This window comes from Lissotriton helveticus, chromosome 4_1 (assembly GCF_964261635.1).
Source record: "Lissotriton helveticus chromosome 4_1, aLisHel1.1, whole genome shotgun sequence".
NCBI lineage: Eukaryota > Metazoa > Chordata > Amphibia > Caudata > Salamandridae > Lissotriton > Lissotriton helveticus.
Genome location: NC_136063.1, coordinates 650,202,265 through 650,222,693, shown reverse-complemented (window position 1 = coordinate 650,222,693; position 20,429 = coordinate 650,202,265). Strand labels below are relative to the sequence as shown.

The window sequence follows — 20,429 nt, the reverse complement described above, 5'->3', positions numbered from 1 at the left end:
GGTGGTAAATGCAGTGAAGAAGGGATTGGGGTGAGATGCATGGCCCCTGAAAGATTATTGGTATACGAATTCATGGCGGAGTTGCCCATATTGATAGTGTTATGAGAACCCTCTCTGAAAGTTTTATTGTGCTCGAGTCTATATCGTTCTGGTACACATGTACTGTAGTGTATGGTTGGGTGGAGGGCTGTAGCCGATCGTATTTATTTCTGATCTCATGCTCCTCCCTCCTATTTACTATTTTGTTTCCGTATCTTTTTTTGTCTTCTGCTTCTTTTCTCTCTTATCTCCACTATATTTCGGGTTCTGGTTTAAGGCGACAGGCGCGCTGTTTGGAGGGTAGGCCGTAGCCTTCTGCAGGGGTGCTGGGTGGGATGGGTGGGTTGGGTCCTTTTTTTTTTTTTTTTTTTTTTTTTTTTTTAAGTTCTATGGCCCTTTTGTATATCTTTATGGGGGTGCCGCGTCTATCCTTTGCCTCCCGTGGTATGATTGGGTGGGATATGTGACGTCGCTGTTCCTCTTCTTAAAGTTCTGCTGCTTCCAGTGCAACTCCCATGCCCTCATCGTTGCAATTCCCCTGTTCCTATGTGTGTTCCTTGCTATGGGGAGCTTGTTTCGACGCGGCATTCCTCTTCTTTTAATCTGTGTTTTTTTTCCTTCTTTTCTTCCTTTTCCCTCTTCCTCCCCTCTTCTTTTTCTCCCCAGGTTAGTATGGCGGGCTAGTTTTAATGATATTACTATTCCGGCCCCCCTGTTCTTTATCCAAGTGCTATTGGGTGGTGGGTACGCCAAGTTATTATTGATTGCATATTGATTTGTGTTTCCTACGTCTGTCCTTCTACCGATGTGTATAGTACTGTCATTTTTACATTGCTGCCCTTTATCCTTTGGCCGTTAATGATTTGTGCGGGGTATCCGGATATTGTTTTGTTCTCGCTGAGCCTGCCATACGCCCTATCGTTATATTATAAAATTAACCTATATTACTCCTGATTGCTGGCCGTATAGATCCTCATACTTCCCCCACTCTTTTAGCGACTATATTGAATGTACAATTTTACTCTGATTCTGTGACTACTATTTTGGAATTTTTGACTGCTTTAACATGTTGTGGCCGGCCAGGTCGGTTGTAGGCCCAGCTCTGTATATCCTTTCTGTGCAAATAAAGGTTAAAAAAAAAAAAAAAGAAAAGAAAAAAAAATAAAATAAATAAATTAAATCTAAATAGTTTTTCTTATTTTGCAACAGAGGAGCTGGAGGTAACGGAGTAAGAAGATATTCAGGGCCAGATGTAGGTAAATATCATTTACAGATTCTAAAATACCGAATTTTACCCATTCTGTATTTTAGAATCGGTAAATGATATGTAGCTAATGATTCAGTAAATTTGACTGAATCGGTAAAATTCGGTAAATACTGATTCGGTATTTACCGAATCGGTATTCCCCATTCATTCCTATAGGCCTGGAGGCCCATAGGAATAAATGAGAATTACCGATTCTGTAAATACCGAATCGGTAATAGGGGGTAGACCTACAAGGGTGGCAGGGTGTCACATTGACACCCTGTTGCACCCCTGTATAGTGCATGGGTGCACATGTGGCAGACATACATGCCCTAAGGGCATGTATGTCTGCCACATCTTTTTAAAAGGTATTCGGAATTTACCACCAACTAATAGTTGGTGGTAAATAACAAATCCTTAAATGTAAAAAGCACTCACTTGAGTGCTCTCTACATTAAGGATTCAGTAATTTACCGAATCGGTATGTTAAGAATTCGGTAATTTACCGATTCCTTAAGTTACCGATTCGGTAAATTACCGAATCCTACAATTTGCCACCTACATCTGAAAAGCCTAATTCCTGTCGGTAACAGCCGAAATTCGGTAATTTCAGCCGTTACCGACCAGAATTAGGCTTCCTACATCTGGCCCTTAGTCTTTTGCAATATATGTAAACATTGCATCACAAAACACAAATTTTACTATAAAGGGAAGCCGAGCACACTGAACTTCGACCATACTAATAAGCAGCACCTTAACGATTAATTGGATCCAATATGTCTTCACAAACGCCTTATTACATTAATGCATTGAAGTGACCACATAAGGACGTTTCAAAATGTTCCCGCTATGTCCGTCTAGTTAGAAAAAAAAAGCTAACTTTCTCAGAGTGTCTCAAAGTTGGAATGCCAAGACTGGACCTCAACACAGAGTCTGGACATGTTTAGTGCGGTCCAGAGTTGTAATGAGCATGAAGGCAGACACTATCAGCCCTCAGGCATTATCAAGAGCTGGCCCTTGATCGACCTCCCTCTCATGCTCACTATCACTTGCCCAATACATCAATGACATATTATGAAACACTTACATGTTTTAATCTTTCTCGAGTAATTCTTTTATTACAAAATCAAAAGGTTGAATCTTGGAAACTCAACAACTACAGGCAAACTTCAACAAGAACCCAGCTTACTGTTGGGACCTAAGACACAGTTACTTCACTAGTCCACTTTTATATTGTAGGAAGGTTGTTTATTAGTAAGTGATGGTGTGCACCTTCAGCTAAAAATAATACCACAATCACTAATAAAGTCCAGTCTAGTCTCAATAAATGTATCCTTGCTCAACCCTTGGTAGCTTGGCCACGAGACGCCAGGTTTAACAAAAGAGACAGGCAAATGTAAAGCATTTGATATCACCAAAACCGTAAATAAGTAAAAGGCACAACACAATAAAAATCCAACACCAATTTATACAAACAGTGAATATTTTTACCTTTAACACCTTAGGAGCTTGTAAATAAACCTCCCCAGTGCTGCGCTGTCCATTATCCAGTGCTGAACTGGACGTCCAGCGGTCGCACGCAGCACTGGGGAGGTAGTGCCCGTGACGACCGTTGGCCGACGGCAGCACTTAAAGGGTTAAAATGACACCCGAATAACAAAAAATCCAAAATAGGTCACTGGAGATATGAATTTTTTAAAAATTAACAAAAAATTGTGCAATCTAGTGCCTAGAGGCATAAAGCTGGACCGGGTCAAATCTAAAAGTCAAGATATAGTCCAAGATTAGTCCTGTTGAAGGTTTAGCTTCTCAAGTTTTGTGCCAACAGTCCTTTTCACAGGTAGAAGAGTGCCGGGATCAAGAAGAGTACTATGGGCGATGGTTGGCTGCGCGCAAAGAGCAGGCTGCTTATTAAGGATACGTGGGTGGTCTCGAGACTCACGGTGATAATTCATACCGGCCAACGATGCTTATTGGGAAAAGAGACAGAATTGTGCCAGCTCGCATGGTTTTTCTTTGCAACCGGTTGCGAACAGGCATGGTCGCGAAGAACCCAAGATCTTGGGAACCACTCCAAAGGGCCCAAGACGTGAGAGGTGCCCCTTGGGGGTCAGGAACTCGTGGGAGACTGGTACAGAAGCTGTAGTCCAGATGGTTCTTAGTTCCCTTGGGGAGATAAGTATCTCCTAGCACTTGGCCAAGGGTTCAGAAGCTTGGCATTGCCACTTGGGGACCAGGACTCAATCTCTCACAATGCACCTGTGCAGTTCAGAAAAAATCAGTTGTAGTTGGTCAGCTGGAGTAGGCCTCTCGTTGGCTGTAACAGATGGCTTCTTCCAGCACTTTTCTACCTGTTGCTGCTCAGGGTGTCCACTCTTTTTCCTTGAATCAGGCACATTCCTCCTTTTGTGGAGCCTTGAGAGTGCAGCAGATGTAGTCCTTCTGAGTGCAAGCCTCCTGTGGTGCAGTCCAGGGGTCCAGCAGGGCAGCAGCCCTTTGTCTCTTGTTGTTCAAGGCAGTGTTCTGAGGAGCCCCTGCAGCTCGGTCATATTTATGCTCCATTTTGGACTGGCAAGAGGGGGAGACCCCAACTAATAGGGGGTAAATATGCCCCCCTGTGCTATGACCACTTCCTGTGAAGTGTGGCATATTTTTGACCCAGAATGCACTGTTTTCTCAAAATAAAAATGGAGAAATTATCTACGTGGAGCGCGTGTTTGGCTAACCCAACCCACACGTGTGGCTAACAATTCACTACTCTCCCCTTCCAGCCCCTCTCCTAATCTAATTAGGAAAGCTCCCATCTGGCTGGGGATCATGGACTTTGGGACTGGCTGGGTCCTGTGACATCTGTTCTCCTGCTTATGAAGTCCAGCTTATCACCCCAGCCCCTTCTAGTCTCTGGCTTCTTCAGGAAGCAAATCTCCGCCCACCAAATGATTGTATTATTCAGTGCTAGTTCTCTTCACATCTACTCAGGGAGCAGCTTGGCTTAGGCTGTCAAAGGCTGGCCAATCAGATAAGGCTGCTACAGGGCTGTTTTAGGTAAGTTCAGCATAGTAAGTTCTAAAATGACTTTCCTGTAATAGGTGTAATATATCTGACCATGGCAAGTTAGATTTAATGTAACTATTTTGATACTTTGACTTATGTAGCTAGCTAACTCCAATCAAAAAGTTAGACTTAATTGATGTTTAATAAAGCCTTCTCTTGTTAGCTTATGGGACTAGCAGCATTACCTATGGGAAAACGATGTTGTCTAGTTTTCCCTACCATGGCATATAAAACATATTTTACATTGTCCCTGCTTTTTATAAAAATGCCCCCAACCCTTCTGGCACTGTGGGCAGACCTTAGGGGTGACATATGTAATAAAAAGGTAGTTTTGGACTTTGTAAGTATTTTTCATTTAAAAGTCAAATCTGGACATGGCTTTATTTTAAAGCCAGCCTGCAAGGCAGGTCCAGCTTTCAATGACACCGGACACAACATCAGTGCACAATTAAGTGCATTAACTCCACTGCAGTCTCTACATGCCCGAACATATGTTAGAGACTTACGTGTAGGTTGTCTTGGCCAATTAGAATTATACCAACTACCATATACCTTTTAAGGATGGAGCAGTGACCCTGGGCCTAGTTAGAGCCCAGGGCACTTTCAGTATCAGTCAAAAAACAGCAGTTATAAGGGCAAAAGGGATGAATTTCCTACATCTAATAAAATCATTACACTCTAGGACACTGAACAGCCAGGTTTCAGGGAACCCAATAGTATTAAAAGGGAGGACCATCTCTAAATTTAGGATTAGTATCCTCAAGCGGTCCCCTAATTATTGGATATCACATTAATATGAAGTTAAGACATTGTAAACAACAACTTTCACAGCCGAATTAGCATCATTATTAAAACCATATAGTGTTAAAATGTTTTCTTGAGAAGTGTACACGGCATCAATTTTGAAAAGCACCTTATTTATTTATTTATAAAGTTTTATATAGCGCAAACTTGATCCCGAAGGATATCAGAGCGCTTTACAATACTTTTTATAACAATAGTTGAACCGCATTGTAACAGTTAGGAACATAATTCAAAACAAAAAGTGAGACAACAATTTGGGGTGCTAACAGCGTAAGTTTGTATCCTGTTAGTCGTGCACTAGTGAGGTGTTGTGTCTTTGTCTGATTCAATAATATGTCGACTGCGTGTGGAACTAATACCGTCGATCTCATGTAGTTTTAGAGTGCTTACAGCTGATATTGGTCTCATTTGGAAGAATGGTTGTGTTGTTTTTATCAGTTTCGTTTTTACACAAGTGTTAAATTCTTTATACCCAAAGGGAAACGTTCTGTTTTGACTGGGAGTTCTGACCTGCCAAGAGGTGCCAATAGCTGTTCTGGGCCTCTGGAAGTTGTTTTATTGGGATCTGGAAAAGCAACACAACGACGAGAAGCGCGACCCATCCGTACCTGTTTCCGATGCACCGCCAAAGAAACCGACGCAGTGCCTGCCCTCGGCGCAAGAAATTGTTGCACGCCGCATCGGGTGCACATCGATTCTGACGCAAGCCCTGCTGTGCAGCTGCAAGAATCTTCGCATCGTCCCGGATCATCGCATCACATCGAGGAGCCAGATTTGTCACATTGTTGAGGGGAGGCAGTAAGAAACCGATGGATCACCTCCTCTCCAGTAAGGAACCAACTCATCTGCTCCCCTACACAGCAGAAAGAAACCGACGCATACCTCCCCTAAAGCAAAGAACCGACACATCACCTTCCCTGCGTGTAAGGAGCTGACTCATCACCTTTTCTACCTAAATTTTTTAAACCAGAACCTTCTTTAGGGGATTATTTTGTTCTCAGGCTGCCTTAATGACATCATTCCGGATGCATGAAAACTAGCTGTTATTTAATATTTGAAATCCATTCCCTGTCCTCTGGTGCTGGCCTCACCTCTCAGTCAGTCAATGGCTGGACCGAACCTGAATGTCTTGGTGAATCCTAAACTAGCTTCCATCAACACAATACGCACCACAGTGATGCAATTGCACCGTGAAATTAGACTAACAAGAGTACATAACACAGTACCATAGATAGCTAAAAGTGTCAACAGTAGAGAAGTTAAATACTTTTTTCTTCCATCTGTCTGACTGCCTTACACTTAGAAATTCATTAGATCAAATTACGCTGCAAAGAACATTGGGGTGATGCTGAGATTTTAGATGAGAGCAGGCATCAGGTGGTAGGCTGATGACTAACTGGCTAAATTAAATATTTTCTCTCAAGTTTGCATTATTTACAGAACCCACATACTATGGCAAGTGGAACTACCCTACAGATGTCAGGATTGCTGACGTTTCTGGAAACCAATGCAGCATTCTCTCCTCTGATGCAGTAAGCATATACAGGGAACTTGTATGCAACATAAATGGGTGATATAAGACACACCAATGGGAAATGAGTGTCTAACATGCATTTATACCAAAAGTCACAAAGAGCTGAGTATCGTAGCTAGGTCCCACAGTTAAGTCTGTCAAATTCTACATATAGTACAAGGTACAAGGATTGATGCGTACATACAGTTAAACCTGTCAGCTCTAGGGTGGTCTTCCCTCCAACTTTTTGCCTTCCTCCGCCACTTTTTCTGACTACGTTTTTGCTTGTATTAGATCTCTGCGCACCTTACTATTACTAACCAGTGCTAAAGTGCATGCGCTCTCTCCTTTAAACATGGTAATATTGGCTTATCCCCAATTGGCATATTTAATTTACTTTTAAGTCCCTAGTAAAGTGGCACTATGTGTGTCCAGGGCCTGCAAATTAAATACCAGGCTGTGCCACCCACCCAAGTAGCCCTTGAAATATGTTGCAGGCCTGCCATTGCAGAGCCTGTGTGAGCATTTTAAACTGCCATTTGGACCTGTCAAAATAAACTGTTTGACAGGCCCCACCCTTCATTTTTAAGTCACCCCTAGGAGAGGCTCTGGACAGCCCAGAGAGCAGGGCGCAGTGTATTTAAAAAGCAAGACATGTCATTTTAAGTTTTACATGTCCTGGTAATGAGAAATTCTTAAATTTGTTTATCACTACTGCAAGGCTTATATCTCCCACATGATACATTGGGAATTACCTTATGACCGTTTCCAAGTCTAATTTCCAAATGGGAAGATATAACCGATTCAAGTTTGGTGTCTCTGGAATCCTAATGTTAAATCCTAACTTATGGTGAAATGGGATTTTAAATTACAATTTTAAAAAGGCGACTTTTAGAATGTTGGTGTTTTCTTGTCACAGCCATTTAGTGCCTGCAGTCTGTCTTTGGTTACCTGACTGGGTGTAGTTGGGCTTTCTATATTCCTCCCAGTCAGCCACACACAATGGGAGCTTAGGTGTGCATTAATGGGCCATTACTGGCAGGATGTGAGAGAGGAGCTGGACCCAGCCTCACTTATACCTGAATAGGCTGTGTCCAGTTTCCACACAAAGGGCTGTATACTCCCTGTAGTTTGTCTAGAGCCAGGGTAGGGAAGGCAGGGCATCTGTGTACTTCAAAGGCATGTCTTTCCCCCACTTCAAAGCATGTCGTTCCCCCCACTAACCAGTGGTGCACTGGTTATAAATACTAGACCTCAGACACCACCACTGCAGTATACTTGTGGCCCTGTAGATACTCAGCCAGAAAGAAGGACTACTGTGCTGCTGAAGGACTGCCACTCTGCTGAACTCCTGCTTTGCGTGGCTGACTTGCTGCCTGCTTCCCTTATTGCATGGGGGAGATGGACTGCCCCAGCATCTCTTGAACACAGAGTGACCCCAAGGGTTCGTTGCCTGGCCTCCTGATCGGAAGCCTCAGGGACATAACAAGCTTCCAACCTCCCTACACTGCACCTGGACTCTGTCATGTGCGAGTCGACCCTGCCTAGTGGTGGCACCCCCAGTCCTGGATATTTGGAAGTGGGCCTAAGGGGCTTGCCAGCGGAACCAACACATCATCTCTGCTGAGCGACGCATCCCAGAACAGAATCGACACATCTCCTCGGCTTAGCGGCACATCACAGAATAGAACATACGCATTGCCGCTGCTGTGTGGTTTGGTCTCGTAGCAAAAGACTCGCATCACGGCCACAACCTGCATCTTGGGTCCCAGGCATCGTCTTTGGAGCCACCACTGTGCAATACTTTCCCCAGCAAAGGTCCTAGCATCTCTTGTTGGCAGCAACCTCAATGACGAAACTCTGCATCGCAGCTTCAGCACTCATCAGAACCAATGCATCGCCCCGGCTGCACAACGCATCTTAGAAGCAGATCCATGAAACGTTCTGCTACCCGGATTTAAGGTACTCTGTTCATCTGGCCTAATTGGGTCCCTGTAGCCAGCCCGGACTCCATCGCGATCAACCTGAACTTGTGAATTCGTTCCGGTCCGGCACGTCCAGATATACCTAATAGCACTTTCTGCTTTTCAATGCTATTTTCACTAAAAACATTAACCTTCGATCTGTCCGGTTTTAGTAATTGGATTTTTGTCCTTTTGGTCTTATTTATTTATGAAATTCACATCTATTTTTCTAGCCTGGTGTGGGATATTTTTGTGTGGTGTTTTCACTGTTTTACTGTTTGAAATGTTGCAGAGATACTTTACAGATTGCCTCTAAGTTAAGCCTGACTGCTCTGCACCAAGCTACCAGAGGGTGAGCACAGGTTAATTTGGTGTTTTCTGGTGACTTACCCTGACTAGGATTGTGGTTGCTGCTTGACCAGGACTCAAACCCCAGTAACTCGATTTCTAACACATACCAAACCTCATTGATCCATAAAAAAATTGTATAAGTGGCTGGCATTCAGAGACAGAGGTAGGCTGAGATTATGCCCGCAAGTCACAAGCCTCAACTGACAGGGAACTTAAATGTTTAGAAGAAGCGGTGGTGTGCACATGGGGCACGTTGGAATAAGCAGAGTCAATGTGCCTCCAGATATTGCCCCTGCTGCTCGAAGGGATGCAGCATTGCAACTACTTTAAACCACCATGTCCGACAGATGGAGGATGACAGTGCCTGAATCCAACATGATTCAGGATGAACAATGAGTGCACCAAGACTTCTTGGTGCAGCAGAAGAAGAGTTCAGAGCTATTAAGCTTGTCAACTTCACAGGCATTTTCTTTCCGATTATGAGACGCTTTGAGTCTGCAGCATTCCCCTACTTACATAAGGCCAGACTTAAGATGCAACTGGAGAGCCCTGAATTCAAACTGTCTGCTATATTTGCAAACCTGAGGCACCACTGGTGCTGAAAATATATTGGCAAATGAAAGTATGCATTCTCCACATCTAGGTTTCTCAAAAAATTGCCAGGAGCAGTCAAGTGACTGATTTCCTAAAGAGATTCCATCCTGAGAGATAAGATCCTTACTGACATGCAAATTTCCCTAAAGTTTACAATAAGGGTGTTGGCCAGAAATAGGTCTCCAGATGGTCTGGAGACCAAGAATAGAATACAGAAGACTGCACTCGCTAACTCAGACAGAGTAGGAGAAAAAACAGGGGATTGTGGACCAAGTCCCTGTTCCCCTTCTGCAGAGGCTGCCTCTTTACACGAGGCTTAGACCATGAATCAAGGAATCATCACCTGGATTCCATGGGAATGGGCAGGAACATCCAGCATCCAGATCCCACATTTAGGCCAGCCAACTCAGCTTGATGTGACCATCCTCGTCGCTGCACACCACTAGCACCATGTTTCTGTGTATGAGCGTGCATGTGCATCTCTGGAAGGAGAGCACGGAATCAGTACTGACTATGGCAGTTGTTGAAGCACCAGAGCTCTTTATTATTTCAATTGTAGTCAGATGTAACTTATAAATGTTGCAGGATTGTATCTGGGTGAAATGCATGCTGGCAAGTACCCACACTTGATTCTGTCGAAAGCCCTTTCCGTGTCCAGGGTGAAGGCCCTATTCAGCAGGTCCTTGAACGACCACAGGGCATGGTGGAGGTGATTCCTGAAGAAGCGGTTAGGAACGAACCATACCTGCTTATGGTGGATCAGGGATAGGATCACCTTCTGGAGACGAGCGCGAGGACACCAGCAAGAATCTTGAAGTCCCCATTAAGTATGGATTGGGGTCTGCAGCTTCCATGAGTAGGGGGGTCTGTCCCCGCTTAGGAAGGATGGCTATTTTAGCCCTATTGAAGATGGAGCCAAGGGAGCAGATTTGGTCGGCCAAGTGGAAGGCTTCATATACGGAGTCCACCATGTCCTCGCCCGCCCACTAACAGAACCCTGCAGGAAAGTTGTCTTCCCCAGGGTCCTTGTGGTAGGGAAGTCTGGAGAAGGCCTGCTCTATCTCGGTTTTGTAATTTACCCCTCCAGCAGGTCTCTACTGGACTCACTGAGTCTGCCTTTGTGGTGTATGGGACCCAATAGAATTCTGCGAATGGAGAAATAAATGGGACCCGTAGGTGCAGACACTGACCTGACACAAAGCGCAGCGTCTGTGCTTAGCAAAGACATAACAGGCATCAGGATCTGTCCATGTCTTAAGGGTAGTGAAAGGCAGGGACCTGCGTAAAAGGAGCGCAGCACCGCACTTCCTGGGGGGTCCAAAGCCAGCTCCCAACTGCTGTGGATCACCCGTCCCACCCAGTAGCGACAATTTTTAGGACTCCAGAGGGGAGAGGTGGATTTCCTGTAATAGGGCAACCTCCGCACGTTTAGACTGCAGATATGAAATGCTTCAGGCCGTTAACTTCCAGAAGACAGTTCGCATGGGTGAGAGGGATAAGAAGGTATTGGCGGCCCATAAATTATGGGGCTATGCCTGGAGCACAGTGGTGGCATGACAATAGCAAAGAGCAAGTCAGCAGTGATCTCAACATCAACAAACTGTCCGTCACATAACACAGAACATAAAGATCAAATAAAATACAGATGGTCAGAAATAACCATCATATGACACGGCAATTAAAAGAAGCAGAAGAAAAACATTAAGTCAAGACCATTAAACTCATCCAACCGTACTGAGAATGCCATGGGCCTCGTTGAGCAGCTGCCAGGACAGAAGAGTGGCAAGGAGAAGTGTGTGTCTCAGCCGTCGGGCTGGGTATGTTTCAGTGGGGAGCGAGATTTGTTGCAGACCTAGACCGGAGTAAGGGCTGCCACTGCTGTGAAGGGCATGGCCTTGCCATCCTGAGACCTGACCAGGGGGTCTAGTTCCCGGCTTTCTTCGCAACCCCCACCGGAGCTCTAGCGGCCGCCAGAGGTGGCAGGGAATTTGCCTGAAGGGAGGAATGCAGCAGGTGAATCCAAGGGTGCATGGTCCATCTCATGTTCAGAGACGCCTCAAAATACAGTCGACCACCTGTGATGGCACTCGGAGAGGAGAAGGCATCCGAGGGACAAACAATTCCTGGAAGGCGAAGCGCCTAGGTGGTGTTGCTCAGGTGAGGATGTGTGCCCCAGATCTGTCCACACGCGCTTTGAAGGGAGTGGGTCAGCTCCTCCAGGGGCAGCACCTCGACAATGGGGGCAAAAGAGGGGACGGAAGCAGAATTTCGAAAAAGACTCGGGCCCAGGAGGTTCCGTAGAAGGCTCCTTGGGGTGATGCAGTGAGGGGAATTTTGTGTTCGGAGCCCACCTGCCTTCCAGGAGACCAATGTGGCTGGAGCGGCTGTCATGGGCCCAGGGGTACCACCTCAGTCACTCTGTGGGCTCCCCAGTCCAAAGATGTAGGGCAAAGGTCGGGGGAGGGGGGTAACCTTGAGAAGACTATGGGTGGAGTAGGCCATCTGTAAACAACTGGGTGGAGGAGGGCAACTGAGGTGAAGTGTGGCGCATTTGGGCTACAGGGCCCAAGCTAAAGCAGTGATACAGGTCTGTGGGTGTGGTAGAGACCGCTGTGTCGCTGGGCAGCCTCAGGGTCAGATCCCTGTATATAGTGGGCTCATGGCGTATGGGAAAGAGGCCCAACAATTAAGGTGCAGCCCTAAGTGCAGCGGTTGTCAATGACCCATGCATCCAATTGCAGGGACATGAGGCATTCACAGGGCTCAGGGTGTTGAAGGATGTAGCGGGCCCTTGAATACAGATGAGGAGGGGGATCCCCACTGCTGCACACTCAGCAGGTGACGTTAGTTGGGCCGCGCCTGACAGTTCCCGATGAAGTTGCGTGGCCTGCCTCAAGGCAGCAGCATTGAGCCCTCCGGTAGGCCAGATCGACCTCCTTGGGCATGAAGCAGGCGGCTGATGTGAGGATGCACAAGCAGTTGAATGAAGGTGCAGACCCCTCAGTGGGGCCACAGGCGAGACCTAGCGGTGATGTGTTGTGGTTATGGGCACGCGGGTAGAGGCAGGTGACATCCCATGAGTATGGTGGAGGTGCGCGCCATGCCCGAAATCGAGGGTGCAGTTCGCAGGCAGGCTCTGGGCCCTCCTGTGCGGCCCAAGGTGAAACAGCTGGGTCTTTATCGCAGCTGAGTCCGGTGGCGATAAGTAGACACCCCCCAAGTAGAATCGCAGGAGTGGGAGGTGATGGGAGCTGGTACTTACATAGCTCCCATGGCCATCAGAGTTTCACTGCCATCCCAAAGAACACTCCAGTGCGTGGAGCGCTTCTGGTGAGGGGCCATCATCGTCTGTGGCCACACCATGCCCCCCAGTCAACAGACTCAATACAGCTTCAACCTCAGCTTTGATCCAGACCACAAAAAATTCCAAGGTATTAAATTAAACCAATAACAAACAGTTAAGAAAAAGGTTTATGCTCTTCCAGTACTAAAGAATGTGTATGGAAAACAGTGCCACTCTACTATCATGCACTTCATGATGTGATCCTAAGGGTAATAACATCTAAACAAAAACAAGCATTTGCAATGCAATTGGTATCGCTTTGGGACCTTATATGTATTTAGCTATGAAGCACATTAGCCTGGGTACTGAAACATCTACTGTTCTTTAACATGGAGAGAAAGTAAGCACCAAACTGCATGATACCCCAGGTATGGCAACACATAGAGAGAAATATTGCCTTTCAGTGGGAAATGGTATAGTCCAAAGCTCTGTTTTTAATATAAAATCAGGGCCTTCGGTGGTCATTTCACTGAAAAAAAATCGAAAAACAAACGTAGTCCGGATTCTGCAATTCTGAATTTGCATCTACATATTCTAATTTTGGATACCTAAGTTTAAAGTCATAAATACTTTTTGGGTACTTAAGTTTAACATTGATGCGGACCGTAAGAACTAGAAAGTGACATGAGTTGAAACAAAAGGTGCCTCCATCTTTAAATATGCAAATTGGGAAACAGCCTTTACAATGGGGTAAATACATCCCATGCCTTTGCCTCGCATTTTTTAGCACACATGTTTTTACCGCAAATATGCATTTATAACGCATGCCAATACCACGTATGTAAGGTAAATTGGTGGGGGTCTCCCCCCAAAAACATTGTTTTTAAATCTAAAAACAATGTGTCGTATTGGAATGCGATGTAAATGCATAATCGCGGTAAAAACATGTGTGCTAAAAAATGCGAGGCAAAGGCATGCGATGTATTTACCAGCGTTATACTGTCGTACAACCCAGACCTTTATATCATATTACGGTCTTGAAAATGAACTGAATAGATATGTATTATAACTACAAGGCTGATTCCTTGACCAGAAAAAACTGTTTATAAAGTACACAGGAGAAATGTCCTTAACTTCACTGAGCAGAAAAATAGTGTAGTGAAAGTTACCAAACCCTGGAGTGACCCTCCTTGCAGACACCCATGAAAACAGTGACTTCAATACGGGGTTCTCACTCTCTTGCCTCTCCTTTCTTTTATTTGCTTCCCTGTGAAATGGATCCAAAAAAGAAAGACGCTTTTGCTGGAAATGTCGTATTTTTCTGACATTTTAATTCCAAAGTGCAGCATTGGGAATAAAAGGCTAAAAATATGAAAAATAGATAAATACCTAAATAAAGTAAGACAGAGTGGTAGCAAACTGGCCAAACTGATTTTATTCACACTGAAACACATTAGCGCCACTTTTACAGAGTTTACCAGTGAAGCGCTATTTTTGTTTTCTTGTCTTTGTTTTCCCTGGACTTGGAACTAGTGCACCAATTCTGGAGGTACTGCAATGTGTGGATTGGAAAACAAAATGTGTGCTGCGGCTCTGCGTCCAGGGATGTGGTCTTTTTACCATACTGCTTACGTTTTGTAAGGATATAAGCAATGGCCATTGAAATGGGTCCATTCAGGGCCCTGTAGGCGTGTCCTTAACTTTTCAGGCAAAAGCACTTACTGATTTCTGAATAGTGAGTGTAAAAGCATTAAGGTAACCATGTTGTTCCTGCTTACATTTCCCATGGTTTGCTAAATTTTGCATTCCCTATAAGTGTTTGCTTTCCAGGATGTTGTTACTTTTTTTTTTGTAGGCGGCATATTGCTCTTGTCTAGTGTGTAATTTAAATTGCGCATCCAGGTGTTTATAGCGGGCAACAATTGGGTTGTAGTTGAAAACAGTGGGAGTTTTTCTCAGTGGGGCAGTACGGTGTTCAGTGGGGGAGAGAATGTGGCACTATGGTCAGAGCTGCTGAATTTGGAACTGGGAACCAGGTTCAGCCTTAATAACCAGCCCACCAGACCACTGTCCTCCGAGAGCACAATCACATGCTAGACCTTAGAAGGCTTCGCAACACCTTAGAAGTCCTGGTACCTTCGCACCAGCAGGTGGACCCTAGCATGGCAAGTGTAGGTTAACCTTCAAGGCTTGTCCACCACTATCCATACTGAAGTTCACCTCCAGTCTTGCGGGTAGGCCTATGAAGCAGCACACCCTAGAACAACAGTCACTGAGGTCACAGGACCCTTGAGAAGGGCCATCTCTAGGGCGGTGCAACCAGTGTGACCGCACTGGGTCCTGACTTTAGGTGAAGGCATCATGTTTGCAAGTATATTATGGTTTTAAAAACGCTTGCTGCCTCCTTCCTGGCCTCCCGCAATTTTCGGCAACAATAAAAATGTCATGATGACTCTGGTGATTAATGTTCTTCCTAGAGAGAGATCAGAATTTTGTCTAGTGGAAGTTTTGATTCATGGAAAGGAAGCTCAGAGGGTTAATGTGCCGGCTGCAAAGAACATGCGCCATGCAGATCACAAAGTGCACATAATCTAAATAGGTCAGTGGGCTACTGCTTTTGTCAGAGAGATCCTTTTGTTACTTGCAGTTTATAAGCTAAAATCCTAGCTTAGAACAGTGAGCTATTAACTGTCATCTAAGAGCTGCATACAAACTCCAAGGTATAAATTAGAGTGTTATGTCCCCCCCGTCCCCCAGTCTTTGATTATCCTAATGTCCCAAAAAGTGTTCTTTTGGACAGAAATCAATTATGATTATTAAGGAGAGTACGGACCGTGGATGTGACTAGCAAAGGTGTGGCTGCGGGGAGTCGCCAGTCATAAAGCACTGGCGTGAAGGTTTACCCCTGCCACGTGTCCAGGAAGCCTGTAACTTCCCCCATAATATTGTGAGCACTCCGACAGGGGAGTGTTTGTACCGAAAATTACGGTTCATCATTTACAAGTTTGTAAACCCTGTTTTTTTGTCTATTTACCTGGTGGTCAGTAGGTACCTTAGGGTGTACCTCCTCACAGGTAAGAACGAGTATTGGTCCTGAAGAATGCTGAACCGACTCATGGTTCATTAGCTGAAACATGTCGACCTCTTGATAGGACATTAGGTTCAAGTTCACACAGCCTTTTGCATGTCTGACTTTTTCACTTGTTTTTAATTGGGCTAGCACTACCCCTTATATTAAAGTCTTTTGTGGGGGGAGTAGGCTTGACTCATTTTAAGCAGCACTCTTTTTCTAGTATTATTCACATACTAATAAATAGGAACCCGATGAAGATGACTGGCTACCTGCCTTGTGTAGGTGCCTGAGGGTTCCCCTTTTTTCCTCATCACATATGCTTTGCACTCTGTCTACACACCCCTGTGGTATCGTGATTCACTCTGTGAGAAGGTGGTGGTCTGATAAGCAATTCGATCTCTCCTTTCTCTCTTTTTCTTGTTTACGTTAGTAGGTACTCTTATGTTGTTTTGGTATTAAGGAGAAGCCCCAACCATGGTATTACGTTTTAAATTCCGGGTATTGTGTTTCTCCAGACCAATCACTATAAAACTATACGGGCTACTAGTATGGTTGGCATGTGACTCCTACACCTTGTAGTCCTTAGTCTTATGTAACATTTTCTATACAGTGATTTACACACATATTGATTGTCTCTGTGTAATGTGTGTGATGTATAGTGCTCTGACACCCTACAATGGTATGAGTGGGCTTTAAATCAAATTAAATGCATCTGAGAGAGAGTGGTTATGAAGACTTGGGGGGCACAGTTAAAGGGTGGTAGTGAGGGAATCCATGGCAGAGATGGTCATTGGGGGGCACTAACAAACATTAATGCACAGGACACCACCAGTGCTATGGCTGGCCCTGCCCTTGAGGCCAGTCTGCCTCACCCAAAGGTACCTCTATTGGCCTTGTTTCAGCAGCAGTAGCTGCAACTCACCAGGGATTGGCAATGCAGGATTTGCACGCACACTTTAAGTTTGCAAACTTCAGTCTCCCTGCTTCATTCAGGAGAACATGTGCTGCCTGCTGTGGGGCCACTGGAATTAATTATGCAGCAAAGGATGACAACATTATACCGTAGTGTTGACTAAAAAAAAAAAAGGCTGCAGCGTAATGCAGTATATTTTCAGATATTTTATTATTTTGACGTGTGTACACATGCTAACAGTCTCTGGAAAGATTTTGCCTTATTAGTACCAGTGTAACATAAAAACGCAGCAGTGAGAAAGGTGACCAGTCAACCTTTACAATAGGCCATCCACTCCACAGCAACACAAGTCACATTTTACATTAACTTTTGATATGTTTAAGCTACAAACAATTTATTAGTTTAAATGGTCAGATCATGCAGCAGTTCTTGCATTATGACAAATATGGCAGAGACATAATTTTAGAGAAAACATTTGCAAACTAGGATATTTTGCCATTCAATGTTTGAAGTGCTGTTGTTGAAAAAGGGTGAAGTGCTGATGACAGAAACTCCATGGTTCAGAGACAAATGGCTTGTGTTTCCACATTTTAACGTATTTGGTACATTCTGTGATTAGAAGCATATCCCACTTTGTGAATATATTTTAATGTCAATAGCTCATTATAACCTTAAATAATCATGTGTATCCATTGGTTGATTAAACTGGGCAGTGAAATTCCAAACAAATACTAAAAATTGGGATGTCTGAGCATTCTAGCCACACCTCTGGCTCCACCCTCAGATCCAATCCTTGGGTTATTCCTGCCCACTGTTCCCCTACTTTTTTCCCCCCACTTCGACCACTGTGTAAGACTCAGCATCCCTGGAACTGTGATGTGGCGCAGCTGCGGGCGGCACATGTGCCACACATTTACGGTGCCGGGCTTCCGCATAAGGGAGCTGGCCATTATTGTATACCTAAACGTGCGCACGATGTCAGTTTGACATTGACTACACGTAGAGGGACTCTAAGTTTCTTTTAAAAAATATAGCTAACATTTGGACCTATACATTTTATTTTGTATAAATTAATTGAATGTGTGTAAAATTTAGCAATGCCCGGGGAATTCTAGTAAAGGGAGCACCCACTGGCAAATCACTAGTGGGTGTGATTGCTGCATTATTTATTACTAACTTTGACGTTGTGCTTTAACTTTGGATAAAAGTTATCATGAATTCTAGCACCAAGAAGCCAATATTGGTAAATATGTGTGCTACAAATAATCCCTAACATACTCTGTACATACAGTATATTTAATCTGGTGCTTTAATCATAGGCTGTTTTAAAGTATTCGGATAAAAATCGAATCGTGCTGAAGACAGCCTTGAATGGTGTTGGATCGAGGACCCAGAAGTCTGCACACCTAGTAGACAGAGATAAAGCACCTTGTCAGAAGGTTTAGCATTTTCCTTACAGGTGATGTTTGTTGGCCTGTGGCAGGGTCAGTCACATGTCCTGGATTCCCGGCATTTAATTGAGTCTATCCTAGTTCTGCGCCCCGTGTTTCTTTTGCCCCACCTGGCACACATCATGTCGGAGGATGGTGAGGACGTTAACATTTGCCCCCCCCCCCCCTGGAAAAATGTCTGCGGACACCCAGGGGACTGACGCCTGTCGCTGGGGATTGAAGTTCGATCCCCGGCCACGAGTGATTGCGTTGGACCTTGTGGATTACTATCCCTTTAACTTAAACAATGAAAGATCTTACCTACATTATCACCAACACATTGTGCATTTTTTTACTTTCTGCTGTGTGAATTGAGGAATTTAATATGCTCAGTCAATGATTACTCTACCTGTTAACTAAACAAATGTTTGCACATATTCAGAAATGTAGATGACAATTCTAAAGTAACTACACTAATAAATATTATTTCTGCGAACAGGTATTTGCATAATTCTGAGAATCATTTACAAACTAAAAAAACAAAATACGACTCTGGACAATAGCTCGCTTAATCTTCCAGACGGCCCCCAGCGCCGGGAAACCTTCTACGGGTAGGTGTGCGCTTTACAAATGCAGGATTATTACTACTTTTATTTTTGTTTTAAACAAAACTTCTGCTGAGTGGATAAAATACATATCGCAATAAAATAGATTTAATGTGAGTAAAAACATTAGAATTATCAAGGGACATTTAACCTATAGGCTGCAATGCAACAAAACATAATCCGGAGTGGGCGTGGAGCAAACAATACATGGCACACCAAATGGATCACTTTTCTTACGCACCTCTGGTGGTGGTGAGGTTTGCCAACACATCCAAAATACAGCTCGTTTTTGTTCCAGTAAATAGAAGGCACGTAGTTTAAACCCTAGGATTATTTTATCCCAGCAGACATTAGGCAACTTTTTTTTAACGTAAATCAGGGCAGAGTTGTATAATTCTTCGAAAATGAGATTACACATGTAATAGAGACAGACAATAACATCGTGTGTGTTTGCAAAAGGCAACAAAGAACAAAATACATTACCCAGAAATGCGCCATAACGTTAACCTCCATGGTTTTCTCGACCAGGGAGTCCGGAGCATCGATAAACTTCTTCCCAGTTACAATTCCTGCATTGTTAATCAGAATAGAAACATCGCCAACTTCTTTCTTCACCTTCAACAGACATTAAATACAAAAATCAATTACTGTCTTTAGAAACCTGCAATCACAGAAAAAAGTCAGTGAACTCTCAAGTTACGAATGCGATTATGTGATAGCGACAAACTCAGACCCACTGGGTTTAGTACTAACGCCCCTAAGTACATCATATTGACGCGCGCGCTCATAAGAAACGTCAAATCAGAGACGAGAGAAGAGACTAGTGTGATTCTCCCCTCTTCTACCCCATTATCATTTGCACTTATTAAACATTCTTTCCAAATCAGTCATTGTTCTGTTCTCTTCTTCGCCAGTCGTCCTTGTTCCCTTTCACATTCCTCACTCCTGAATCTTACTTAAAATTCAATTGTTGTACGGTTTTAATGTCCACATATTCTCCACACATGTTCCCTTCCTGTTCCTCTCACCTTCTTTCCTATTTCATTTCAGCATGTGCTTTTATTCTACACTGTGACTAAAGAGTTGTAAGTCGGATAGTGAGTAGTAAAACATAGCTTCAGCCTGCAGAGGCCTTTCCACTGAGTTGTAGAACTCTATTTGGACCGCTCCCACACTGTTGGTACCATTCGAGAATGCAGACTCAATGCATGGCTCATGGACACACAGTCGTAACAACACATACAATGGAACAGGGAACTGTAACAGTTAACTGGTTATTCCACCATTCATCATGTGTGTGTCTGCTGTGTAGAGGGGCACATCTTGCCCTGCTGGTCCAGCTTATTTCCTTCGCATTGTTAATATATTTAATTGGAAATACAGAACATGCCTGATTTTAACCCATTTTCCCATTTGCTGGGAAGGAAAAGTTTCCTGCATGGTGACAGGTGAATGTCAGCCATGAGTGCCCCAACAGCATGGATATCTTGATCCTGGAAGTGATTTTTAGTCATGAGGGAACACGGATCACGTGTGTGCTCCATAACCTAGGACTGTCTC

General features: G+C 44.3%; 1 protein-coding gene across 3 annotated transcripts in view; it reads right to left on the bottom strand.

Annotated features, from left to right (window-relative positions):
- Nucleotides 1-20,429, bottom strand: part of SDR16C5 (short chain dehydrogenase/reductase family 16C member 5) — a 222,525-nt gene that overhangs the window by 108,821 nt on the left and 93,275 nt on the right. For all 3 annotated transcript variants that reach the window (XR_013610536.1, XM_078687282.1, XM_078687281.1), the window contains exon 3: nt 19,353-19,484. Coding sequence is in view for 2 of the 3 variants with exons in the window: in XM_078687282.1 (XP_078543408.1) it covers nt 19,353-19,484 (132 nt within the window). In the remaining variant the exon portion in view is untranslated. The remainder of the gene's footprint in view (nt 1-19,352; nt 19,485-20,429) is intronic.